At 56.7% G+C, this 26,989-nt stretch overlaps 1 protein-coding gene across 3 annotated transcripts in view; it reads right to left on the bottom strand.

Annotated features, from left to right (window-relative positions):
• Zfpm1 (zinc finger protein, FOG family member 1) overlaps nucleotides 1-17,247 on the bottom strand; it is a 55,664-nt gene extending 38,417 nt beyond the window's left edge. The window contains exon 1 of one of the 3 annotated variants that reach the window (XM_029480523.1): nucleotides 17,086-17,247. Coding sequence is in view for 1 of the 3 variants with exons in the window: in XM_021170362.1 (XP_021026021.1) it covers nucleotides 15,852-15,891 (40 nt within the window). In the remaining 2 variants the exon portion in view is untranslated. Of the gene's footprint in view, nucleotides 1-15,851; nucleotides 16,228-16,434; nucleotides 16,812-17,085 lie in introns of those variants that run through there. The other 2 variants (XM_021170363.2, XM_021170362.1) reach the window with 2 other exon arrangements.
• Nucleotides 17,248-26,989: the final 9,742 nt, after the last annotated feature.

Genomic DNA, 26,989 nt, shown 5'->3' with positions numbered 1-26,989 from the left:
AGGATGGGACAGGAGATGTTTCTCACCCAGTATGTCACAGAGGGTGTTCCCACAGACCCTGGGATGGGGAGCTCACGTCCCTTCCCAAGGAGTCTGAGCCCTATGTCCTTCTCTGTCTTGCCTGGTCCTCTCTATCTCGTGTGGTCTTTGGTGGCTGACCTGCTGACTGCTTCTATGCCTGGCTGTGAACATCACGAGGGTCTACCCCAGGTCACATGGGTTTGGAACTCAGGACATCCTAGAAGGTGATGCACACCTTCCTCAGTCACTACAGAGGCACCGAGCAGGGGGTCTGACAGAGTCAGGACCCACATCCTAGTAAACATGCGTCTATACAGACCTCAGCATTCAAACACTAAGAAGATCTTATTGAGATATGATTCACATACAGTAAATACAGGCTTTTCCTGATGCTTGACTTTTAAAGGCAAGAATCTTTACTGGGGGAAAAAAAGGTATGTGTGGGTGACATGCAGCCCAGATAAAATGCAGAGCTCTGCATGGCGCTGTCTTGTGAAAAGAAACACACGCTGGCGACCTGAGGTCAAATTGGTTCTAGAAACTTTAAAAGGAGTCATGAAAATCTGCCATCAGTCACCTTCTTTTGCCTATCCCCGGAGGGCTCAAGGCTTCACACAGCTGTGATCCTGGCTGGGCCGTGGGCAGCACTGAGCTCCCCGCTCCTGGAAATGTATTCTGCCCCCATTTCCAACCCTTACACAAAAGCCAACTCTGACTTAATGGCCAGAATGTGGTGGGCTTCCCTGCCCTGAGCTGCTGCTGCTCTGGCTAGTCCGTGTGTAGCTGTGTGGCTCTCTGGAAGCTTCTGAGGACCCAGGCACCCCAGCCATGTGCTTCACACTGTACCAGTGGCCAGAGGCAGACCTCAGCCCTGGGGCTGAGAAAGGGCCGCTGAACACATTGGAGAGCTGAGCATGCCAATGGTGCATGGTACTTACTAGCGTTCCAATTTGGTACTACCCTGCTCTAAGTATGGGAAACTGAGGCAGAAAGTCACAAGGTCTCTGGACCCATCCTTATTCACAGTAGATGAGAACTCAGGCCTCGCTGTTGTCCTTGTGAGGCCTCATTTCTCTCCGTAATCCCCCATATCTCCCTTTCCACCTCTGCTTCTGGCCACCCCTGGTCCCCTATGTCTGCTCCTGGAACCAGACCCTGGGTTCTGCTAGGTGCTCCTGGCACAGTTGGGGTCAGGACACCCCTCTGTTTTGTGGGGGTGACCCCCTCCTGGTGTACCTGTAGTCTTTAGAAGCTATGGCTCCTTCAGCCCAGATCCCTGCAGATACATGTGCGCTCCCTCAACCACTTGCTGGAGTTTGTCAGAGCCTGGCTAGCACCAGCATACAGGAATGTGGAAGCTATGAACAGAAACTGAGGTGGAAGGCAGCCATCCTAGCCACCACCCGGCCTGCTCTTCAGGGACATACATAATGGAGACCTAGCTGGGCTGCAAGGTCCAGGGACCCACATCTGACCTTACAGAGTTCTGGTGAGGAGTGGACAGAGAGGCCCTGGGGGGACCAGGAAGTTCCAGGCAGGGTCCATCCCTAGCTGGGGACTCACTGTGCAGACAAGAGAGGGGATCAGTCTGGGATGGAGACAGATGTGGGCCTATGTACCTCAGAGGGCTAGCTCAGTCCACGGGATGTCGGGGTTCTGGAGCTTGTTGAACGGGGGAATGGGGCATTTAAACTAAAATGAGCTCAGGTACTGCATGTAGGAAGACCTAGGGTGGGGAGGGGGCACAGTAAGTCCAGGCTGAGCTCCCACGTCTAAAGGCCCAGGACGGAGCTGAGGTTTAATCAGGGTACAGCAAGCAGCACCACCAAGGGACAAGCCTGAAGATGCAGGACCTGTGGAGGGTGGGGTGTGCTGGGCCCTCACTCCGTTTCAACAGCTACCTCTGTGAGCTCCCTCAGTATCTTCCCTTTGGCTTGAGCCTGGTTCCTCGGTCAGGACAGATCCAACCAGTAAGCTGGTCCTTTACCCTGTCCCCAGGGGCAGGGGCCTGGGTGGGGCAAGGCCTAGAGAAAGGGAGACTAGGAGGAGGGAAGAGGGCCGGGGGCCTGAGAAAGCCCAGCCTGTCTGATAGAGGGAGATTGGTTTCAGCCAGAGCCTCGGGCCTGCCAAGTCCACATCCTATCTGCGGCCTGCGCTTACTCAACATTCATCACAGCTGAACTCGGAAACTTTATCAACGCTAAAGGTTGGCGCCATCTCTAGGCCCAGCCACTCCCGTCCCTCCCCTCGATGGGCCCGATAGCCACTGATAGATTACACAAGATTGTTTCACTCCGGGAAGCCATGGCCTGTGCGTCTGGGGGAGGGGCCGCATGGGGGAGGGCCCAGGATATCACGGGGGCTGGTTGTGCTCCCCAGGGATGGCCATGGCCTGGGGGTCCTGCGATAGGATGGGGCTCAGGCCTGCTGAGGCCACAGCTCATCGCCTGGGGCAAAGAGGAGGAAACAAGCCTTGGAGATGGGCGCTGAGGCCGGAGTGATCCTTTCTCCAGATGGGTGATAAGAACTGAGCCATGTGAGCGGGTTTCACTAATGGAGCCATCGCTGTGTGGCACTGGCAGAGGCAGAGAGGCAGATGGCTGCTCAGGAGGGGGTGGCTCCTGTGTGACAGACAAGCCCTCCACTCAGCAGGCTGGGCTGTGCCCACCTGGAACAGCACAGTGCTCTGAGCACTTCCCAAACCCACTGCGGGTGCCCCATCCTCTCACACTGTGGGTGCCCCATCCTCTAACACACTGTGGGTACCCCCCTTCCACACTGTGGGTACCCCATCCTCTCCCTGCCCTGCTTACACACGAGGCCCTGTGCTGTGTGTCCTTCACGCCCTCACCGACACCATCAGCATCTTCTCTCCACTCCACCTCCACCCCGCTCAGCTTCTGCCCCTCGGCTCTGATTCAAAAATGCTTTCTCAACTCTGTGGGGCTTCCAAGTCATCTGTGCCCCAGCCACGGTCCCTTCCCTGTCTCTATATCACAGCACTTGGTCCGTCCCTCAGGACTCCTCAGGCTCCTCTGTCTGTGGTGATGCCAGCTTCTCAGACTGACTTGACCCTGTTCCTTTCTTCCATCCTCTTCCTCCCTAGACAGCAAGGCTGATCTAGAAACAAGCAGGTAGCTTTTATCCAGCTCTGTGCTCTGGGGGGGGGGGGGGGGGGGGGGCGGGAGCTGCCCAAGTGAGATGGATGCCCTCTGGCAGAGTCTGAGAGGCCACCTGGAAGGCATCACGATGGGATAGTGTACCCTCACACACAGTTAATAAAAACAGGTGACAGAGACCCGTAGTGTGGGGGCCAGGACTGAGGGAGGCCATGAGGTCACTCCTGACTCTTCCTCCCTTAGGTCTCAGTCTAAGCTCTCCAGGGGACCTTGTTTCACCACTATTTTGCAATTACACATTAAAAAAAAAAAACCTGCTCATACCAGTGGCTGTTAGGTCAGAGGCTTGGGGGTGCGGTGGGAGTCAGTGCCCCCGACTGCTGACTATAGACCCTATTCTGTAATACGGTAGGTACGCTGAGGAGCGGAGAGGCTGGGGGCAAGGTCAGGATCCCACCTCCACAGCTTTGAAAAGAATATGGAATGGGCAGCTCTAGAATGGCCCATGATGTGGTGGGGAAACCGAGGTCTGGGGCAGGGATAGGGTTCAAAACCCTCCTGGCAGGCTGAGGGACTAGATTCCTTTCCATTTTACAGATTGGGAGACTGAGGTGTGACAAAGACAAATGGAGATCCCTGTTCTCGCCAGAGCCTCGGGCCACAGAGACTTGGTCAGCAACATTCCTAGTGAGTCAGTCACCAGGCTCAGGAGGGGATAGGGACAAAAACTCAGTAGGGTCTGGAGGGAAGGAGGGAGCTGCCAGCTGCCTGTCCCGGCTCCACTTCTCACCTCCCCACTCTCATTTGGCACAGGAGCTGACTGTAGTGTTTGTGGAATGCCCAGGTCCTAGTGCCCGAGGGTGTGGCTTAGGCTGAGGTCAGCAGAGCTTACTCAAAGGCCCGCCTGTTCAAGGCAAACACAAGGCTCTGTAAGAAGGCACAGAAGCCGGGGAGGACTTCCACCCAGTGGGTCTAGGCTGGACAGGTACAAGCTCTCATTTGAGATAAGGCCCCACCCCCTCCATGGAACTGTAGCCAATCTCTGAGCCTCAAGTCTGCTCATTTGCACACACTATTTTCATTGGCTGCTAGTAGGGGCTGGACAGAGGTGGGAGGAATGGACATTCTGGGGACCATGGCTCAGTGGTGCTGCTCTTGGGAACCCAAGACGTTTCTAAGACAATCCATAGGGCTTAGGAGTTTTCAGGGGAGGCAAAGGTGGGACTGGATTTTGGGGGGTGTTCTGAAAAGTGTTAGATTCTGGTTGACCCGAGGAAGATTTAGGTAGAAAGGAACTTTATGGAGGAAGACTGGTCCACCCAGGCCCCACTAAACCTACTCTTACCCACCCTGGATGCCTCAGAGGGAAGATGCTGACCCAAGGTCACACAGCCAATGTGCAAGGGGTGCCGTGGAGACCTCCCCCACCCCTAGGCACCACTCCTGGACAATTCCACCCCAGCTGCTATGTCTCAGAATGGGCCATTTGGGTCTTCCTTTTCCAAAAATGATGAGAGTGAGGGGCCTCGACTTTCTCTTTAGATTTCAGGGCCATCTCTCCTGGCAGCCCTGAGTTGGGCCAGGGGCTTGGCAATGCATGGAAGTCTGCGACGCTTTTGTTCCTGGCATTTGGAGGGGTGAGATAAGGGGGAAGAACCGAGAGTGAGCAGGCAGATAGATGGGCTGATAGCGGCTCCTCCACGCATGGTGCCTATCGCTCTTTTTATCAAGGTTCCCTTTCTTTCTTCTTTTTGTTGGGGGCCTGGGAGGGCGGAACACACCCACCCCATTCCCTCCCACACCCGTGGAGCTGAAGGAGGAGGCCTCTCTCTCAGGCACCAGCCAGGAAGGAAGACAGGCTCGGAGAAGAACCTGGGAGGGTGGGGGGGTCCCACCTGTCTGCCAGGACTCCAGGGTTCCCAAGCTCTGTCTCCTCAGCTCCTCACAAGGACTTGCAAGGACACTCATGGGCTCATCTGCTCTATGAGGTAGCCAGGCCCAGTGAGGTGAAGTGCTTGGCCCAAGGTTACACAGCCAGGTCAGATGGAGCTGGGTCCAGCTGTGCCTCTCTGGCCTGGAGTCTAGCAGTCTGGATTTGGTGGACAGCTAGGAGGTACGGGACAGATGGGGTGGCCAGAGACTATGGCTAGAGGTTCTGGGGAGCAGGACCAGGGCTGCGGGGAAACCTTTGCATCTCTACCCCATCTTACAGATATGGAAACTGAGGCTCAGACCAGGGAGATGCCTAAAGGGTGAGGGGTAGGCTGGACCCTAACCCCCGTCTCATATCCTTGAACTTGATGGTTCAGAGTGTGAATCCCGAGACACCCCAGGTATGAAATTCTGGTGATTAGTCAGGAGAGGGTGGGGACAAGAACCCAGGATGACAAAGACAAACTTCTAGAATCATCCAGGTGGGGGTGGTCAGAAATAAGAAGTCCTGCAGGAGCTCTTTGCCCGAGAGGGATGCAGTATTGTCCAAAGGCAGCGTGTCCCTGAGTCCTCAGCACTGGGATATAGGCCTGCACTGCCGAGCTCAGCTCTTTATAAGGGGGCTGGAGATCTGAACTCAGGTCCTCACGCTTGTGTGGAGAGCACTTACTGACGGAGCTGCCTCTCCATCCCTTCAAGCCAACCTTCTCACCAAAAGAGCCACTTTGGGGGGGGGGGGTAAATGAAATTACTACAAGCTATAAACATACCAACTTAACCAGGCGTGACGATGCATGTCCTTAATCTCTGTGCTTGGGAGGCAGAGACAGGAGGGTCTCTGAATTCAAGGCCCTGCAGACTAGTCTGCACTGATCCGGGGGTAGGACTGGGGAATCCTGAGCGTTTGCCCACTCTGTGCCCAGGCCTTCACTTTAAAGCGGAGAGAGAGGTGGGGGTTCTATCTGCAAACACCTCAGAACATCTAGGTAGCTGGAGGCTCAGGTCTGGACAGAGCCTCTAGGTCAGAGGGCCGCCAGTGCTGTGTGACTTTGAGTCATCAGAAGAGAAATGAGGGACAATGGGAGGACACAGCGAGAAGCAGGACAGGCCCAAGGGTACATCCACCACTCAGTCAAGACAGCTCCCCTCAGCAGGGCCAGCACTGGGGTCATCATACCTGGGGAGACCCAGGATCCCAGGGAAAGTTCCTGCCCTCCTCAGGCCTTCCCTTCCCATCTCTGGGATTCCTGAGTCTCAGTTCTCAGGAATGATTTCATATACACAGGACTGGGAAAAGAGCCGAATGCTCCCACCCCCACTGGGCCCAAGAGGGCTTGAGAAGGGGTTCCTGCCAGTGTGGCCAGGCCACCATGCCAAGGGGTGTCTGGGGCTGACAGACCCTGGTTTCTCTTCTCACACAGCAGGTGCCTCACTCCCCCCTGGCTGCCTTACCTGTCCCTCAGCAGGAGGATTAGCCTGGCGCAGCCCTAATCTCAGCGCATCACACCATCAGCGAGAATCTTGGATCAGCTGAAGGAGGCAGCTTTATCCAGACAAGCTCGCAATGGCACCCGAGTCCCATCTGGGTGCCGCCTGTCATGAGAGGCAGCTAGGCTGAGCTGGGAGACACAATGGCTGTGGACAGGCTTGGGGCCCCCTGGGCTTTCGAATGCTGCAGGGTCCTCACAGCTGTTAGGCATGGCTTTGCTTGGGCACACTGACACTGAACTACCTATGGTCTAACCAGACACTGCAGGGCAGCAGGGCACTCAGGCAAAGCTGCCTGGCAAGGCTGCAGAGGCACCATGTCTGCTGCGCAAACAAGGCCATGTTGTTACACAGATCTGCCCAAGGTGGTGTGGGTACTGGGGGACGCCATCAGTTCTGGAGGCTGGACCCTATGGTCTGGGAGTCCCTGTACCGAGTCAGCTCAGAGTGGCGCCTGCTGGGCCTAACTGGGTCTGACTGCAGTTTCAGTGGCTGGACATTTGGTGGCTACCAGCCTGGACTAGAGGCTGGGAGGGCCATCTCCTCAGAGTCGGCCAAGGGCTCCCCTCTAAGGCCCCCTTCTCTCCACCCTCCTCCCTACCTTCCTTTTCAAAAACATAATTTATCTGTGTATTATCAAGAAATCCAGACACTTTAATCAGCGAGCTATGAAGTCAGAATTTCCATTCTTATCTGCGGGAGGAGTGGAAGGAGAGGAGATAGCGCGGATCGCTGGTGGGGAATGTTAATGGGCGGGAGCCCAGGCCGCTGGCCACCGAGACGTGGGTATCTCCTCCATTATCGAGCTGTATCTTGCCAACCATCTCAGTGCAGTAATGGGGCCAGTTCAACTTTCCGAGTTATCACAGGAGCTGAAACCTGCGCCGGAGAAGGCCGGGACCGGAGACAGTGCAGGGAGGACCAGGTTGCGGCTGCTCCAAGAGAGGGCTGGCTGGCTGGCCAACTAGGTGAAGGGAGGACTGGTGCCCATGGACTGTCCAGGATGCCTGGTGAGGCAGGATGTCCCTGTCCCTGGGCAACTAAGCTTAGTCAGGCAGGGTGTGAGACTCAGTAAGGGAGACTAAGGCAGGAGGGGCTGTGGTGGCCCAGGAAGTGGAAAAGTGAATGGACGACACAAAGGCAGCAGAGGAGTGAGGCCCAGTCAGTCTGCTGCAGCTCTGATCTTCAGTAAAACCTTGGGAGCAGTGTTGAGACCTGAGCTGGCTATGGTTGAGAGCCATTTGGCTACTTGAAAGCCTCAGACTCTGGGTTTGAAAATGGGCGTGGTGGCTCCTCTTACCCCCCCCCCCCAATTGCTTTCTCTTTTACCCCACATGGTGTCTCTCCCACGGATCTGATCTTCGAACTTTCTAAGCCTTGGTCCCCCCCCCCCCCCCGCGCTTTGAGCCCAGGCTGTTCAGGCTGGCGGGGAGTGACACAAAGCTGAGCTGGGACATACTCACTCGGTCACGCCTGGAAGTTGAACTGAGTGTGAGGAGACGGGTCACCCACACCAGGGCTCTGAGCCTCAGTTTCCCTTCCATCACAGATCTCTGTGTACCGGAAGTCAGAGAGGGCCTGGAGGGAGAGCTGCAGATTCTGACTCTTACCGGAGGCCACTTAGGCAAGGTGGGGATGGATATCTTGTCCCTGAACAGCAATGGAGTTCTGTAGGAAGGAGCTGAGACCCTTTGCCCCGGCCCCCTCCCTTACTCCTGGGCTGAGAGAACAGGCAACTGAGGCAAGTGTAAGCTTGGAGGAAGATGGGAAAGCTGTAAGGCTAAAGGTCAGATATCAGGAGGAACTGGCAAGAAGCTGTCTCAGGGGACCGAGAGCTGGCCATCAGCGACAAGGGAAGGGGACAAAGGCTTGTTTCCCTCTTCCTTGGTTCTGGCTGGTCAAGTCTCATCTGCCAGTTCTCTTCAATCCTGTCTCCCACCGGTGCCATGTGTTGTGGGGAGGCTAAAGCTCAGAGGGACGGACTCACAGGAGGGCCAAGGAGGCCCCATAGTGCACCCACCCATATGGGGGGCAGACAGGGCTGTGCACCCCATCCCAGGCAGGCTCCATTTCCATAGCGAGAACATCATACATAACTGTGAGACCCTGGGGCAGCCTCTTTGAAACCCCAATTCTTGTGGGACAAGAAAAGAACTCCAGTCTTCTAATTCTTCTGCGTAAAAGGGGAACCCCAGCCTAAGAAAGCACCTAGAGGGGCGCTCAGGGATGTGGAGTGAGTGCTGAGTAGAAAGGAGCACTCGCAGTCCTGGGGAGCACAGCCAGCCTCTACCTCACTGACTCAGAGAGGCTGCTGAGTACTACAGCCACCACTCACTCCACAGACGGAAAAGCTGAGGCTTAGAAGCCAAGGCCAGTTGGAGCAGGTAAGGGACAAAGGGTACTTGAGGTGTATGCGGTGGTGACAGCAGCCCAGCAGGTGTGGATGTGTGGTGATGTTGCTGTTGTGCCTGGCCAGCTCTGCATAAGTTGCCACAGTCTTGCCCAGAGGGCTGCTGAGGAGAGAGGAAAATGTCAGCCTGTGGAGAACGCCAGGGATATGCGGGGTGGTGGGGGTGAGCCTGTGGGCTGCAGATTTCTGCTCAGAGGCTCTCCACCCTGGCTTCTGTGGTGGTTGGCCTCAGACTGATCTGATGTTCTCACCCATAACAAGGGAGGGAAAAGGCCACCAGGCATATGCCAACACCAAAAGCCTGGTACGGTGTGCACCCCTAAGCTCTCTCTATGGTCCTAGAAAGGAAATGCTCTTATCAGACTCCTACTCTACAAGTAGAAGCTGAGGTGGAAGGACCTCTTACACACAGGTCTCCAGAGAAGCCAGACTGAGCCGTTCTCCATGGGGGACCCCTCTGTGGCTGCCTGGCTCTAGGCATAAGCAATGGGGTCATGTTACTAAGGCTCCCTTTGATTGAGTCCACTCTGAATGGCTGCTGGTCCTTAAGTACCTATTGTATACCACTCCTAACAAGGTGGTGAACACCACTCTGCAGGCTAGGACCTGCTGTTCCCAGGCTGTGGGTGAGAGAACTCAAGCTGGCTGCACACCAGGAAGAGACTGACTAAGGCCCCTGGGAAGAAATGGGCTAGGAGCTGAGTATCCTAAAGTTAGGACCATATGCTAGGGATGAACACACAACTGGAATGGGAAGAAAGGGGAAGGGGGAGGCCCTGGCCTCTTAGGCATCGATTGCCCAGGGCTGACATTGGACAGCCCTAGCCAGCACTGCTGGTACTACCAGCCTCCTGTGGGGCTGCTTCTTATGCCCAGGCTCTCAGCAGCCCCTGTGGTTTTCTGGGCCTTGGCCAGGGCTGATCTGCACTCTTGAACCTAGACAACCTTATGTGAAGTTGGACAGGGTGTTTTCCTGTCAGGCCAGGTGACCCTGGCAACACCCATCCATGTGGGTCTCACCATGCTCACATTAGTGTGAGGCAGCCCACAGGTAAGAGCTCAATCCCTGCAGGTTACAAGTGGGTAGGTGGCCCACTGAGGACTTGTGCGCCAGCTGAGACAGGGAGGGCTCTGTTCAGGCAACTCGACATGCCTTCCCCATGCTGGTACATGTGTCCCATGCTCCCATCCTGCCCAAGCCTTTTCTCTCTCTCACTAGCCTACCAATCCCCTGTAGAAAGGGCACTAATCAGGGATATCCAAGGGTCTCCACTTGGCTACCTGGATCCACACCACTACAGGGCACAGAGGGGAGAAGTGGGCGGAGGTGTCTGAAGGAGGACCATAGAAGGCAAGTGATACACACACCACGGCTGCATGGTCCAGGGGCCCCCTTAGCAAGTTGCTGTAAATATGCAGGGAGAGGCTGGCCAGGAACAGGATCAGTACCAAGACCTCACATTTCCCCCACATCTGTGGGCCAAGGGCAGGGCCCCTGCGTGTGACACGCTGATATCTCATGGGGAAGAGCTTGGGATGACAGGGATATCCCATCTCAGAGAAGCTGGACCTGGCCGTAAAGAGAAGGGGAGGAAAGGGCGGCAGGGAAGGGATGGCAGCTGCTTCTGGAGACAGACATGATCACCCCACACTGTGGGTGGGAAGCAAGGTTCCTGCTGGCAGAACACGCCTTACCATGCTCCTACAGGCAATAAAGGACTTCCCAGCAAGTATCTGGCTCTGGTAGTCCCAAGGAGTGGGACATGGCTGAGTCAGGCTCTTCTTCAGAAGCCGGAGGAGCTGGGTGTCAGCAAAGTTGTCCCAGAATATGAGGGACAGAGCCTCAGAGAAGCCCTGTAAAAGCACCGAGGCTGAAGATACCTGAACAGAGCCCTCAATGTCTCTACTGGAGCACAAGCCCTGACTGGGCTACCTCTATCTCCACTGAGGGGCCATACAACATGATGAGCATGTGAACCGTACTGGGATGGGTCTTGCCAAGGGTCACATGGCCTGACATATGGGAGGGGATGGGGTATGTTTGACGTGATTCCTGAAGGTGTGGCTGCCCCTCACTCTGCCATGCCTTCAGCCAGAAGAAGTCTGCAAGGCAATGGGGGGGGGGAGGGCTGTGGCCTCAGTTTCCCCATCTGTGAAATGGGAACAAGTACCTCGAGGTGGCCTCAAAGGGATGGTGGGCAGGTGGGCAGGAGCCAGCAGGGCCTGAGTATGGCCAGGCGGCTCCATGTGGGCTGGGTTCATAGGTTTTTCGATACCAATCAGGAGGCAACAGCTGCCTCCGTGAGGCCTGTCGATGGCAGATAGGCCGGCCTGGAGTATTATTCACGAGCCGTCAAGCCCCGGGACCGTCTGGTTGGCATAGAAACAGGAGATAAGGGGCACAATTAATGGCATCACATTCCTCCTCCTTTCTCCCCAACTGACCCACTTAAATCGGTGCCATACTGGGTTCCTGTGACCTCCAGGGAGGGGCCTGGGCCGTTGGGACTGGGTCCCAGGCTCAGGCCAGGATAGGGCTGGGTAAGGCTTCCTCAGGCGCTGCCCTTGAGTTGAAGCATCTCGGAGAGCAGCACTGGGGTGGCAAGGGCGACTGGGAAGGGACAGCAGAGGCCCTCGGCTCTCCCATAGGCCCACTGCACAGATGTGAAAATTGAGGACTATAACAGAGAGCAGGCAGAAGCCAGAGCATGGTGAGACACCTAGACGGGGCTCCTGGTCCCAACAACAAGGACAGCATCCACTTTCCACTTCTGTCTCTGGCTTCACTGCTTCCTGGGACATGCCTTACTCTTTAGCACTCCTTTTTTGGGGCAGTAGAACGATGTGAACACTGGGCCTGCACAGGTTCATTCAGGCCTGGTTATTATCTATGACCAGTATCCATGGGTACTGCTGCCTCTGCCTGTACTATATCCATCTACGCAGGCGGGACCAGAAGGCCCAACGAGCACTGGAGAGAGACTTCATGTGGGCTGCAGAGTCAGGGGAGGGTTCACCACAGTGCCTCCTGCCTCAGGCCCCTCTGCACAGAGTACCACACATGCGCTCCGGTACTCTAGAGGCCCATAACATTAAGAACCAGGCCAATGCTACTAACCAGGGATGGGGACAGTGGGGTCGAGGCTGGTGGGGGACAGTTCTTAGTCCCCTGCACACACTCTCTAGGTTCTGGATGGCAGACACTGTCAGCAAAGGAAGACATGGAGACAGAGTAAGCTCCAGGAGGTGTCATGGCACAGCAAAGCCCTCAAGGGACCCGACCACAAGGACATCCTATACTTACAAAGGGGAGTGGGGACTCCTCTCTGTAAACTGTCCATAAAATACAGCTAAAAAACCATCTGGCTGGTATTGACGCTTCACCCCAGCTCTCCTGGGAATGGGGCTGTCCCCTGCTGTCAGCACCACCGGCCCTGTGGGTGGAGGTTAGGTATTAGAAGAAGGCGGCAGATGGCTTCTGGGCTTGGAATGAGTTAGTCATCCTGTGGCTACCACTAATTTGCTTAACTGAACTGTAAGAATGTGTGAAAACATCTCCTCAGAGGCAAGGGCGGTCGCACCAGGTGGGATTCCGTGAGTCCTAGACTCTTCCTCCAAACCTGTGTCTGGTGACCTACATCTTTTAGCATCTGGGATCATTAACTCCCGCCTGACCTGGGGGCTTCCTGTAGCCCGGAATGCTTATCTCAGCTGATCTTATTTCAAAGAGGGAAACTGAGGCCAGCCCTGCATGTCAGACCCTTCCTGATTTGGTTCTTACCAGCAGCTCGTCACATCACCATCTCCAACAGCCCAAGTTTGCAAAGCAGGCCTGGTGACTATCAGTGGAAGTGCACCCATTGGCTGGCCTTTTCTCGGCAGCCTAGAAGTTAGCCCTGAGGAGGGACCCTGACTGGCCTGCTGTCCCTTCTGGCTCTCTCTGCTCATTTGCTCACACTGGATAGAACTGAGTGAGTACTTGCATACAGCAGGTGCTTAATAAGTAGAGAATTGCATACAGCAAGAGCACAATAAACACCCCACTGCACATAGCACACAACAAGCTCTCAATAACTGCTTGTCTGCTGAGGCAGATCTCTACAGATCTCTTCCCACCGAGCACTTCCTGGGCTTCCCAAAAGCAGCCAGGTTGGTGGAAACCACCTCGAGTTTTTCTTCACTAACTCCACACGGGTCACACCTAAGACTTGCCAGGAACCAAGAGCTACCCAGCATGGTTGGGGGGAAACCCCCCTTCGCAGGTGACAAACCGCCCCAAGCCTTTGAGTGCCACCTAGTTGGAATGAGGGGTGGAGTGTCCGCGCTCACTCTCCCCTCCTCTCAGGCAGCACGCAGTCAGTTTTCTTTCATTTTGATGGACTGTACCACTGGCCACAGGGGGAAGATCAACTTCTTGCCAATTAAGTATGTTTGGGGAAAGTGTCCCAGATGGACGCCCCCCCCCCACCACCACGTTGTTCCCTTGTTTGCTGCCCAGGCCCCCTGCTGCCGCCTGTCGCCCCCACACTGCTGTTGCCTCGAACCCAGCGGGGCCTGGTGGCCGTAGATAAGGCCTCTTATCTCTCTTGGCAATCGCTATTGGGCGGACTGGCCCACGCTTAGGCCCCTACTTATCAGAGCTTACATCGACTGGGCAGGAGAAAAGCTGGTGGGCCGGGGCACCGAGGGTCCCGAGCTGCACCCTGCCCCTCGCCCCCTCCAGGGGCCTGGCCTATCATGTCAGCCATCTGGCTGGCTAAGGCCGCGCTCCTGCTTCACCCTCCCCCCTCTCCCACGTTTGAAGTTAATAAATGGAAACGCTATCGCGGCTGCCATCGGTTGCAAGCCTTATCAGCACGGCACATCTATCTTTGCGCAGAACAAAAGGCGCACAGAGGCGCGCGGGCAGCTGCAACCCGGCTTTGGTGGGGGCGTGGAGGGCGTCGGCCCCTAGAGCTCAGCCTGCTTCCCCTCCGCACCCTGAGACCCGCCACAGGTGAGGCCAAGGCAGCAGGCGAACAGCTGTGAGGGCCTCACGCATGGCCTTGAGCAGAGAGCAGGCGGGCAGGCGCCTCCGCATGGTGACAATCAACGTTCGCATCTTAACGCGTTTAGATCTGCTAGGGGAGGAGGGGCCCGGGCCACGAGTTGCACAGAGGGCTCTGAGCCCCACCCCCCCAGGCCTGCTCTCCTCTTCTGCTCGAGTCGTGGGGCACTGTGAGGGGATCGGAGGGGCTCTCCTGCACAGTCTCGGTCCTAGATCTCAGAGTGCGGGTCCTAGATCTGAGAGTATGGGTTTCGCCGACCCAAGTGGGTTGGGCTCTGCTGGGCTCCTGCGGGCTTATCAGCGCTGGCGATCCGTTCCCAACCTGAGATCTCCCTGCCCTAGCTATCTGCATTTCTCATCAAACTGAAACACACACGCACACGCTCACGCACACACACATACACGCGAGAACAGAACCCAGCAGAGGCGCAAAGGCGAGAAGGGGAAAAAGAAACCAGAGAACCAGCACAGATCAGGACCTGTGGGTGGCTTTAATACTTCAGCTGACATGATAGAAGGAGACTTTCGGAAAACAGGTCCAGCACGCATTTGGGGAGTCGGGTTACCAGAACCCAGATTCCTCCCTGCGTCCCCCCCAGACTTCAGTAGGGGGTACTCTCACAAGCTAAAATGCACATTGGGTCCTAGTGGCAGTGTGATGTGGACAGAGGAGGTAGCTCAGGCGTCTGGAGCTAGAAAGCCGGATGCCCAGCCCCCCTCCCGTCACCTCCTGGGCAGCCCAGATGACCTGTCGCTCTCGCCAAAGGGAAGCTCCGGGGAGGAAGCCCCGCGCCCTGCCGGGAGAGGCGCGAAGTTATTATTGGTGTGGCGTGGGGAGGAGCTCTTCCTGTGTGCTTACTCGCTCCTAGAGCAGCCAAGAGGCCCCGCAACCTGGTAGCCCCAAGAGCCCAAGAGGCTCTTACTGTAGGGGCACGGATGATGTAGGATTATAGGGTCTGCCTTGCTCGGGAAAGTGCCCACGGGAGGACCTGCGAGAAACTTCGACTCACTCGGGAACAACGTTTGAGTGCCTGAGGTCCCTGGATGGTTCAGGATAACCCCTCGAATGGAGGTGGAGAGAGTGGTGCTCATGGGCACACAAGGGCTCCCATTAGTGTAGAGTTGTTAGGGGCAGTTGGTGGGTCGGACCTCCACATGTCCCCCAGCAGGCAGAGGTCGGATCTTAAACTCCAGAGCCGGAGAGGATAAAGGGGGTTTGGTCAGCCAGTGCCAAACGCCTAGGTTGGAGCAGCCTCCACTACCTATCCCGCTGCCTTGTCGCTCTGCAGCCAAAGAGCTGCGGTGGGCGCCGGCCGGTCCCTGCAGTCCCAAGTCCCCCTTACTCCCAGGTCTTTCTCCTTCTGCCTCTAGATACAAAGCCTGGGAGAGTCAAGCACGCCAGATAAGATCACAATTTCAGCCCGTCCCGACAGAGCGATCTTATCAGGATGGGACTTGCAGAATGGAATATTTTAAACTTTATCTGAGCCCAGATCGGGGCCGCCCTATCGCCGCACCATCTCTGATGCGGGGGAGGTGCAGGCCGCGAGGTGGCCCGGCTCTGCTGGAGCCGCGCCCCCAGCCACTCTCCTTCCGGCTCTCGGGACCCACCACCCTCTCTGGGGCCCGGACCCCCTGGGTGCCCAAGCTGAGACGCGGGGGCCCTGCCCGCCGGCAGAGATTAGATTACGGCGCGCTTGGCACTCGGCGCGGGGGGCGCGGCGCGGGGTGAAGGTCGCGGGCGCAGCGGGGCTGGGCGGCCGCGCAGGGGCGGCGCAGGGCGGCGGGGCGCCAGCGGGGGTCTGGCGGGCACCGCGGGCAAAGTTTGACTCACGCTTGATCTGCCGGGGATTGCTCTGTTTCCTCCTGGACATGTCTCCGGCGCCGCGCGCCCTCGCGGCGGCCGCCTCTAGCCCCTGGCGGGCGGCGGCGGGCGGCAGGGGCGCGGCGGGATAGCGGGGCGGCTCATGCCCCCGGCCCGCGGGCTCCACGGCTGCCTCGGCCCGCGCCCCCAGCCCGCCGCGCCGCGCGTGGGCCGCCGGCGCCGCCGCGGAGGCCCGAGGCCACGGCCCTGCGCTCGGGCGCGCGGACTGCCCGGCGGGCGGCGGGCTGGTGGCGGCTTCTCTGCTCCGGCGCAGACGCCGCCGCCGCCGCCGCTCAGCTTTTCTCAATGGAACCTGCGAGCCGCGAGCGGCGAACCGGCGGCCGCCGCCAGGGCGCTCCCCGCAGGCTGGCCAGGCGGGCGGGGCCTTCGCGTAGCTGGCGGCGGGCCCCGCCTCTCGCCACGCCCCGGACCGTCCTCCGCGGTAGCGCCTTCCCACCCGCGCTGACCCCGCCCCCAGGCCGTCCTTCCCACTGGCCCCGCCCCAAACTAGCGCTCGTCTTTTCTCTGCTTGAACCGACTTCCGCGTACTCACCCAGCCTGGGCCGGGCCGTCTGTCCTCGCGCTGGCTCCACCCCTCATCCGTGCTCCACGCACTGACCCCGTCCTTCAGCCGATTCTTCCCACATTGGTCCCGCCCTTCGGCCGTCCCTCCTCGCGTTGACCCCGCCCCTCAGCCGTCCTCCTCGCGTTGACCCCGCCCCTCAACCATCCTCCTCACATTGACCCCGCTCCTCAGCCGTCCTCCTTTCGTCGACCCTGTCCCTCAGCAACCTTATCACCCTGATCCCGCCTATCAGTTGTCCTCCCCACGTTGTCCCTGCCCCTGCCCCGCCCTCACATTGACCCTGCCCCTCAGCTACACTCTCTTGTTGACTCCCTCTGCTCGTCCTCCTCACCAGAGCACAGCCTCAGCTGTCCTCAAACTGATCCCGCCCCTTTACTAGTCCTTCCCACGGGCCCCGCCCCTGTATTCCTTGCCACCCGGCTGGCCACGCCCACAACCCGCCCTTCCAGGTGCTGGCTCCGCCCACATCTCCTCCTTCTTTGCCTTCGCCCCGCCTCCGTGGGCCCGCCTTCTCCCTGGCCCCGCCTCTGCTCCGTAGTCCTTCGCACAGGCCTGGTCCTTCCCCGCCCCCAACACAGGCCTTGCCCACGTCTGTCCAATCCTCAGCCTTGTCCTCACCTCCTCCGGGCAGGCCCCGGGCTGGCCCCAGGTCGCGCCGGCCTTGTCCCGAATTCCCACCCTCGTTTGTAGGTAGACCTCTAGCCTCCTTCGTTAGATGTAGTTTCCTGAGGTTATGTCCGTAGGCCTATTTAGGACTTGGAGACCTGTTCTGCCCAGCAGCCCCGCGGCACAGGCCCCTGGCTTGTCTGGCCCTGCCCCTCCGCTCTGGAGCTCCGCCCCCGTGGCTTAAGTTGTGCTGCCCCTTGAAGCTGTGCCTTTCAGGGAGCCAGCAGTGGGGTCTGGATGCCCGAGGCCTGGACACTGAATTTTTGCTGGACTTTGAAAGTTGACAGAGGCTCTGATCCAGAAGGATGCTTCAGTATGAGATTTGCAGCTTCCGATGACTGTGGCCTCAAGTGGTTCAGTCTTATGGAGGGGAGGGAACCTTAGGTTTTTCCTTCTTGAACTCAGACCTGCCCGGAAATCCGGGAGGAGCCAGAGGTCAGTTGGCCTTCTTGTTTAACCGCAGCCGATGCCACAGTGAACATCTGCCAAGGAGGTGTTCCCCTATCCCCCCAGCTTCCCCTGCTGTCACAGCCTAAGGAGGCAGGTTTCCAGTGCCCACGCAGTGTGCTCCAGACCCAGGTCAAGAATGTGCCTCTTGTTCTGGGAGGATGTTGAAACTTGAGACATGCACGAGATCAACGCAGCTTCGGATGGGGTCATGTCCTCATCCAAAGGGAACTAAAAGGGCACTGTTGATGTCTACTGCCTCTCTTCATAGCACACAGAGAATCAGAAAGGTCTCCACAGAGAAGACACATGGTCCCCCGCCTACCTGGTAGGCAGTCTTCAGTTGGTACAACTGTCACCATCCATGTCCCCTTGGAAGTTTGCCAGATGCCAGGTACCAGGCGTTCTGGGTATGGGACCTACTTCCTTCCAGCTTCTGATACTGAGGTCCTTGCAAAGAAGAGAGAGGTGGATGCCTCTTCCTTGCCACCCTGTACACTCAGTGAAGGGCACTGTGCAGGACTGGCTAGTGGGACTGAATGGTGCCCCCTCTGTTGGTCATACAGGAACACCAAGGCCCAGATCCAAGATTTGTACAAGGCTGTCTGGCTTTCTAGTTCTTCTCAGAGGAGCCATCCTTCTATACCTGGGGTCCCCACATTGGCTGGGTCTTCTCAGTCTAGGAGCCCCAAGATGCTTATTTCCATCTTCTTAAGGGAAGGGCACTTTACAAGGGGATGAGGCTTAGGAGCTGGGAGTCCTGGGAGGTGACTAGAGGCTGGCATATGGTGAGAAGCTGGGTACTCGGTGAGAAGCTGGGTACTCGGTAAGTAGCACTCAGGCTGGAAGTGCTGGATAAGAGCAGCGCTGAGTGAAAATCTGAGAGTCATGAGAGAAAACTGTAGCTTTTGATTAGTAATGTCTTCTTGGGATGCAGGAAGGTGAGATGGGGCCATTCTTTGCCCGACTTGATTTACTTGTATGATGCTATGCATACATAACCCAGGCTGGGACAGAAGGACAATACTTAGCTAGCAACCCAGAGCCTGCCGGCCAGGACAAGCTGCATCATTTGCCGGGCCCAAGCAAAATGAAAATATGGGACGCCTGTTTAAAAATGAAGAATCCCAGACAGCCTCCCATCCGGGGACATGTGTCCTCCTGGATTCCGTGCCTAGCAGAAGGTCCTGCCACTGTCTGGGATCACAGCTCCCTGATGGCCTTCCTTTCTCTATCTTCCACCGAGCTCCCACTGTGGGCCCCAATTTCTCCTGCCTCTGTCTACTGGGAGTGGCAAGTTCATGACCAGAGCCAGCAGGGAAACAGGATCGCTTCAGCCAAGGGCCTTGTAGTCGATTCTTTGTGGAGCAGGAGGACTCTGCTCAGGGCAGGGAAGCCCTACTGTGATTGCAGTGACTCCTGCTCTTCTGGGGACCCAAGGCTTAGTATCAAATCCTCTGAAGATTTGCTGAGAGGCATGAAGGCTGCCAGCACCTACTCTGGGCACACAGCATGGGTGCCACTGTCAGCACTTTTAGAGCCCCCTTCAGAACTGTCCTGGGTTTTCTCCTGGGACCCTGTGTAGGTCTCAATGGGTGATGAGGCATCTTCCAGGCAGAAAGCAGCAGGGTGTTCCTAGGTACAGGTCTAACTGCCCTGGATTCCCTTCTGTGGTTTTGAAGGGCAGGACCTTGGAAAGGACTCCACAGACCTCAGTCCCCATCCCCGGAGTCTCTAGGTTTATGTCTTGTCTGGCTGTGGTTCCACTGCCCTATGGTTGGGTCCATGCCTGGTGGGCATGTTCTGTGATGGTTCACCCCCTGCAATGGCTTTGGATGATAACCAGGAGACTGATGCTAGATCTTGAAGGAGAAAGAGGATGCCGGGGCTGGAGAACTGGGAGACGCACTGATATAGAAGCTGGGAGGTTCGTGCACGCAGCTATTGCTACCTGATGCCAAAACACATGTGAGGCATGAGGACAGGCTGGAGGTCAGGGTTACAGGATGACTGTACGCACTGATTCCTCTGTCCCTTCCAAACCTCACTGGCTCCCGCAGCTACTTAGTCTCAGTGGCTCAGACTCTACAACTGGGCTTTCACCACATCTCCTCACTAGCACCCTGACCGCTGCCCCCAGCTCCCCGAGAGTCATGATGCTAGCTACACCAACACTTGTCTTAGCTGGGTGATGTGGTACATGCCATTGCTAGGGAGGCTGAGGCAGGAGGATTGCTGTGAGTGAGATCCTTCTCAAGGCCCTACAAGTGGCCACTGGGCCTTTGTATTAGTTGCTCAGGTGCTGTGGGCACCCTTCCCTCCCACTGCCTGGCCCTCCCTGTCCACCTTTCAGGAGGGAATCCCTGTTCGTCTCCGATCCAGCTTGTAAGGCAGCTGCAGGCAGGCCCTCAGCACTAGGGGCTTCATCATCTCTCACTGGCAGTGGCAAGGAGGGGGCATCATGGTGGCATCATGGCACCAGCCTCCGTGCCTGTCGGTGCCTTAGCATAACAGTTTTCTGAAGGAGGAACTGATACAATTACCGTTTGTCTTGTCAGGTGGATAAATGGAGGCTCAGAGAGGTGAAGTCACTTGCCTGGAGCCACACAGCAGGTAAGAGCAGAGCAGGACTCCCCCTGGAAAATGCCCTGTCTTAGAATGGATGTTGAATGCTATTTTGGGGAAGAGGCTCAGGCCTTTCCCTACCCCTTGCCTGGGTCAGGCTTCTCTTTCTTCCTCTACTGTCAGTCATCCCGGGCCCTGAAGACACCAGGCAGCCCTGCTAAGGGCCATCCTGACATTTGTCACCACCAGCTCTGTGAAGGGTTTAATTAACTTCCTGTCTCAATAGAGGATAATGAGTTTTCAACACCATGTGACTCCCCGAGGAGGTCAAATGGCAGCCAGGATGTCAAAATAAATTAAGTTAGGAACTGGGAGGTCCCTGAAGGAGGCAGGTCTATAGAGAGCTCCCCCATCTGGCTGGCTGTCTAGGCTGTGTGTGCTTCTGGCCTGTTTTTCCTGGCTTTGACTGGCTCTGGGGAGAGGGCTCAGGCAGGTCCTTGTCCCTGTTCTCAGCCACCAAAGATGTCAAAAGACAGGACCATCTGGAGAAAGAGCTGGCTCGGGACATTTGCATAAACCCTTCCACCTGGCCTCCAGGGTCCTGTACACAGCCAAGGTCTCTAGCAAGCGTGCCCTGACAGTCAGCCACCACAGGCTTATGCCTAGATGCTGCCGACTTTGGGTACGGTGGGCATCAGCCAAGATCCGCCCTTCGTGTTGCTTCTCCTGTGACTTTAATCCGCCCTCCGGGCAAGGGTGTGGGCAGAAACACATCCTCCCTTGGACACCACCTCGAGGTCAGGAGACCATGTCACTGGCAGGACCTGCTTCCTTCTGCACATTCACCACGCCTCATCTGTGTCACCTCACAGTTCCCTGGCTTCTACCCCGCCTCCGTTCCTCCTTCCCTTCCTTCTCCCCACAAAAGGCGATGGGCCAGGTTGGCGTACTGAGATGAGGCGGTGAACCTCAGACATCTGTCACCGGTGTGCAGGTTGGAGAAAGAGGGAGATGGTGGACCGGAACAATGAGTGTCTGGGATGCAGGGCAAGGTCAGATGCAGCGGGTGGCAGAGGACAGAATGAGACTGTAAGGTGGCAATGGGCTGTGGACAGTCCTGGAAGGTTAGACGCTGGTTCTGTGGGAACCCTGGAAGGCCAAACACAGTGGGTGGATGTAGACTACACAGGAAGGATAGGTGTCCTGGGAAGTCAAGAAGGAGGAGACGTCATGGGGTGCTGGGGGGATGCCGAGTCTCCCCTTAAAGCCTATGCTGGAGTTTTTTCTCTCACATGGCAATGTTCAGGGGTACTGAGACCTCTTCAAGCTATGGTCCAGTAGATGCTGTTTGGTCACTGGGATGTGCAATTGAAGGGACAGGGAGTCCCTATACCCTCCTGGGCTCTCTCCGCTCCTAATAACATGTGAAGTTTGCTTTTCCTATGATCTCTGACCATGGATGCTAGCTCCTTCACCCACTACCCTCCAGAAGTGGGTAGATGCAGGTGCTTGCCCACCCTCAACCTCCAGAGCTATGAGTTCATTGGAACCTTTCTCTCTGTCTGCATGGTTGCCTCTGGCATTGTGTTGTAGTAACTGCAAAGCTGACTCACAAGCGTTCCTCAGTACAGCTGTGGCTCGGGGAGGCTGGTGATAAAATGACCAGAATGGGACTGGAGGTAAGGGAGGCGACTGATATCTGGGGGCCGAGGGAGGTGTAGGCTGAGCAGGCCTCACTCCTAGCCCTCACCCAGTTCTCCTAGGCTCACCCACATTCTGGCCACAAGACCTGCTTCGGCCAATGGGGAGTCAGCAAGGATGTTGCATGTACAAGCTTTTTAAGCCCTTGGGCAATATTAGGCTGGCCTGAGGCTAAGTCATTAGGAAGCTTGCTTAGGCCTTCAGCCATCACAGCACCTCAGCTGACTGCGGCTGATGGAGTGAGGGAGGTGGAGTAGGGAGACAGGGGCAGGCCCTGCTCAGTCAGCATCCAGAACCAGCACCCGTGTGGAATCCTGTATTCAGCCTTGGCTGCTGGGGTAAGAGTTCCTGGGCAGTCGTCATGCATGGGTGGGTACTCAGCGGCTACAGATGAAGGCTGGGGGGAGCCTTTCTGGACATCCAGGGCCAGCAGCCATACTCTAGGCATGGGATGCAAGGTGCTGAGGAACTCAGATCAAGACCAGTGGTAGCCAGAGAGGAAGGTCATGTGCTATGGCTCCCGTGGTTGCTGATGACAAGATGCTGGGGGAACACACTGTTATTTTTAAGCAGAATTTAAGGTGATGCAGAAGAATCAAAAAGGGCTCGAGAGACAGACAGACAGACAGACAGACACCACACACACACACACACAGAGAGAGAGAGAGAGAGAGAGAGAGAGAGAGAGAGAGAGAAAGAGAGAGAGAGCGCTTCACACTGGGGTGTGTATCCAAGATGTAGTCATGTGGTCCTTTGAGTGAAAGGCAAGATTCTCTGGGTGGCTGCAGGCATGGGCAGAGTCCCTGTGTCCCCAGGGCTCCGCCAACCCTCAGCCATGCTCAGGTGGAGGGAGGTCTGCCTGGCAGCCATAGCTGTCTTGGGTAAACAGTGGACAGTCTGTTTGGAACAGGACCTCAATGGCAATGCTAGACCCACAGTCATCCTCGTGGGGCTCAGCAGGGTTGGAGCAAGGAGACGAGCGTCACCTGGGTGGACCTCTAACCTTCTCTTGGCTGAAGCTACTGTGTGCCATCCTTCCCCCATTTCCATATTGGAGCGCAGGTAGCCTTTGTCTTACGTCCTGCTCTACACCATGAGAGGGACCCCATTCTGGTCTGCTGGGGACTATGGAAGCTGTGTGTGATGTCACTCTGCAGCCTGCAGTAGGAGCACAGAGCAGTGTGGATCACCTCTGTGCCCCCCCCCCGCCCGCCCGAAGCATCCCCCTTCCTCCCCCCACCCCCGCTGTTTCCTCTGCTTTGTCTTATCAGTGACTGCTTGTCATGGGGGCAAGGTTTGGTGGTGGAGTCCACACTGTTCTGTGCCAGCCAGCTTCCGCCTGGAGTCGGGGCTGAGGAGAAAGCTATGAATGCCAGCCAGCGTGGCGGGATGTGTGTTGAGCATGATGTCCGCTTGGGGCCAGAGGAGACAGGCAAGTCTTGCCACTATCAACAGCGCCGGCAAGTCCTATGCTTTCCTCCTGGGGACCCAGAAACAGCACTGCGGGGTGGGGGTGGGGGTCCTGAACAATGGAGACTGAGGTGCTGCTTATCCATTCCCGGGCAAACCCTGGGCCTAGGTGGACTACCCCTGTTGCCTTTCCCTGCCTCCACGGAGCTGGAGACCAGTGACCTTGACCTTCTACCCTCAAGGCTGTGCCAACAGTCGGGGGGGGGGGCAGACAGTGTCCTGTGACCTTGGGTTCCCTTGCAAACGGAGAGGGCAGCAGTATGGGTCTCATTGTGTCTGATGCCCCACCCCCAGGGTATCGGGGACCGTCCCTTGAGGCCCATCCTAGCTCACTCATCTCTGATGCTGGAGGTTAGATGGATATGTGTGCCGCAACTCTGTCTGCCTGGCCATGTACCATGGACAAGTGTGTGTTTTCCTGTGGGCTCTGGAATCTACCAGCTCCAATGCCTCATGGGAACACCACAAGGGACCCAGCCATGGGCACCTAGCACTATGCTGTCCCCTCTCATACCCAGGCAGCGTCTATTCCACTGAATGTGCCTTTCTGGAGCCTGCCTTTTGTTACGCTATTACTCTTGTGTGTGAGGGTGCATGTGTATTTGAAGGTCAGAAGATACGGAAGCTGGCTTTCTCCTTCCGCCTTTATGTGGGTTCTACACTAAGCGCCTTTACCCACAGAGCCACCATCTTGCCTGCCCAATGCCGGGCTTTCAGTTCTCCCCATACTGGCCACACTTTCCTACGCCCAGGAGCACAGATTCTATAAGGCTCTGCAGCAAGCCAAGGAAAGGTAGCATCCAAAGCAGCCTGAGGGGAGCAGAGGAAGCTCTGAGTGAAAGCAGAGCCCTGTCAACGACCCTAGTCTCAGAACCAGAGGGAGATGGCAAAGCCTGCTCTCCTGGTCCACGTGTGTGTGGACGTTGATAGTGTGTGCAGAAAATGGACACCGTGGATGTCTACAGCCTGAAGACGGCTCCCCGTAGAGACTGTGCCTACCGAGATTAGCAAACCCAGCCTCCTCCATCCAGCTGCACACGGTAAACCCCGCCCCCCTGTTCAGCTGTATTCAGTAACTCTCCCTCTCTCTTCAGCTCTATACAATAAACATGCTGTGCTTCCTGGGTGCTCTGTTTCTCCATCAGAGAATGCAGTCCACCCGAGCCAAGCTCTGTCTGTGTGGCTGGCTATGCTGCCTGGTCCCCAGGTGGAACTGGAAGTTTCTACCTGTCCCCCGTCTTCCATCTCACTATGGGCATGGTCATCTCTCCTCCCCTCCTCCGCAGTCAGGCTGAGATAGGACCTGCCTAAGGCCAAGGAAAAGGTCTGTGGCCCCAATGATTCCCAGGGCTGGGGCTCTCTGCAGTCACCCTTCTGGGTAACCCGCTGTTTCTTGGCCTTCAGTGTGCTCCGCAGGGAAACTTACCCATGGCTCCTTCAGTGTCAGGCCCCTGCCTCCCAGATACACCCAGATGGCTAACATCAAAGTACTTTCCAGGTGGGCAGTGAGGATCCGGAATATATGTCCTGGAGGCTGAGCAGGTGTGCTTTCAGAGAGCGCCTATACATGTGTGAACATTAATCATTGTGGGCCCTGTGAGCCGACAGGGTCCCTGACTGTGTTTGGAGAGCCCTAGTTCTGTCTGCTGCACTTTGAGGCGCCCCCAGGGCTGCAACTGCACACAGGTGGCAAGTTAGGCTCCCCGTTTGAGTAGATGCTGCCACCTGGTGGTCAGGCTAGGATTATGCCCTCTGTGTGTCTACTGGTCACAGGATGGCCTGGGGGTGGGGAAGAGGGAGCACAGAAGTAAGGGGGGATATGGACAGGGGCTCGGCTTACTCCCGTCAAACTCTGAACATAGCCTAGATGGCTCCAAGAAATTGCCCTCAGAGTCCCCTCTTAAGGGCGTGTGAGCCTGCAGAGTTCTGTCAGTCTGTGACACATGAAACATGACACTCAACCCTAGTCTGAGGCGTTGGAGCTGTTGCTAACCACGGTACTCCCAGACTTCTGCTCAGAGGAAAGGACAGGGCAGGACAGTGGACCTGGTTGGCCCATTGGGTCTTCATTTCGAGCCTATCAAACCTTTTCTAAGGCCCAGACCAGACAGTCACTCCCCTGAGCTTCCCAGCCCCAACACTAAGAGTGAGGGCCTTGTATGGTCAAACCCCTCCCCTCCCTTTCTGGCTTGGCTCCTGCCACCTTGCCCACTTCCCTATTTCCCTAAATCCATCTTAGACAATTCCTATCCCCCGGGAACCTGGTTGAAGTGTCCCCACAGCTTTGGCTTGGCTTATAGCACACAATGATCCTGGGGAACAATAGACAGAACAAATGTTGCCTGGGCCACATCAGGGCTCCGGTGAGAAGCGGGAGCGAGGACAGATGCTACACAGTCACGGGGCTTCTGCGAAAATAGTGGGAATATATTTGAAAAGACGAATTAGCTGTAGCTTTTACAGTACAACCTTGGGTGGGGGCTGCCCATGTCTTTATCCATTGGAAGGAGGCATTCTGAAAGACCCCAGCACCTTCTATGGAGGCAGTTTGGGTCTGATTTGGTCTTGTTTAAAATGTCAAAATAAAACCTTTTGACACTCACATTGCACCAAAGCTAAAAAAAAAAAAAAAAAAAAACAAGAACAAAAAACAAAAAACAAGAAAACCCCCAAAAGCCAACAAACTACACAACAAAGTAAGCCAGGAATCTCTAAGACTCCTAGGAGGAATGGGAAACCTCTCCCTCTGCCCACTTTGATACACAACGCTATATCAGGAAGGTGTGCAGTTGGCAGGCTCGTGCCAGTGCACAGACCAGACCCACAGCCCAGCCTGGGGGGTCCCTTCACTGCTGGGACCCTGGGCTGGAGCTCAACTGGGGAGACCGGTGGATGAGGCTCTCTCGAGTCCTGGGCTGCAGCCTCTCTGGCTAGGTCTCCCCACCCTAATCATCCCGTGGTTCAAAGAAGACCAGGGAGCCTGCATTCACATTACAGCGCGGGAGTAGCACCAGAGCCTTTGGATCAGGCTTTCTGGGACCTAGAGATGGAGCCCCATGGGGAAAGAAGGCACTAGGAAGGGGCCGTAGGGCTGAGGGACTCACAGGATGCTGGCCAAGAAGGGCCTTCTTGCATTCCCTATAGGAACCCAGTTCCGGGGGGTGGGATGGGGTGGGGTGGGGACAAGGTACTGCAGACATCAGCAGTGCAGCTGGAGGCCAGCGTGACTTTGTGGTTGCGGGTGGGGGAGGGTGGTCCTGTCATGCTGTCAAAGACCAGGTGGCTCAGAAATGGCCCAAGAAGACAGCATGGCCCTCTCCCATGTGACATCTAAGGACACTTTGGAATTTTAGCAATGGCAGCAGAAAAGGCAGCTGCCACTGTGTGCTTTCCTGCTAAGAGACGGGGGACCCTGTGCAAACCCTCAAACACAAGCTTTACAGCACAAGACACCTGGCCAACAGGGTATGGTGGCGGCGATGGGATGCAACCTGCTCTCTTCAAGTACTTGACACTAGGGAAGCAGGTGATCCCAGGGCGGTAGAGGCCGGTCCTTCCCAGCCTTCCAGCCAAAAGCCCTGTTCTCAGGACTCGAATCTGGGAACTCAGGTGCAGAGAAACAGGCAGGGGGTCTACCAGGGAGCTATCTCCAACGCTGGAGGCCAGACAGAAG

The sequence above is a fragment of the Mus caroli genome, chromosome 8 (genome assembly GCF_900094665.2).
Source record: "Mus caroli chromosome 8, CAROLI_EIJ_v1.1, whole genome shotgun sequence".
Classification (NCBI taxonomy): domain Eukaryota; kingdom Metazoa; phylum Chordata; class Mammalia; order Rodentia; family Muridae; genus Mus; species Mus caroli.
The sequence above is the reverse complement of the archived record's forward strand: the minus strand, read 5'-3'. Positions and strand labels throughout refer to the sequence as shown.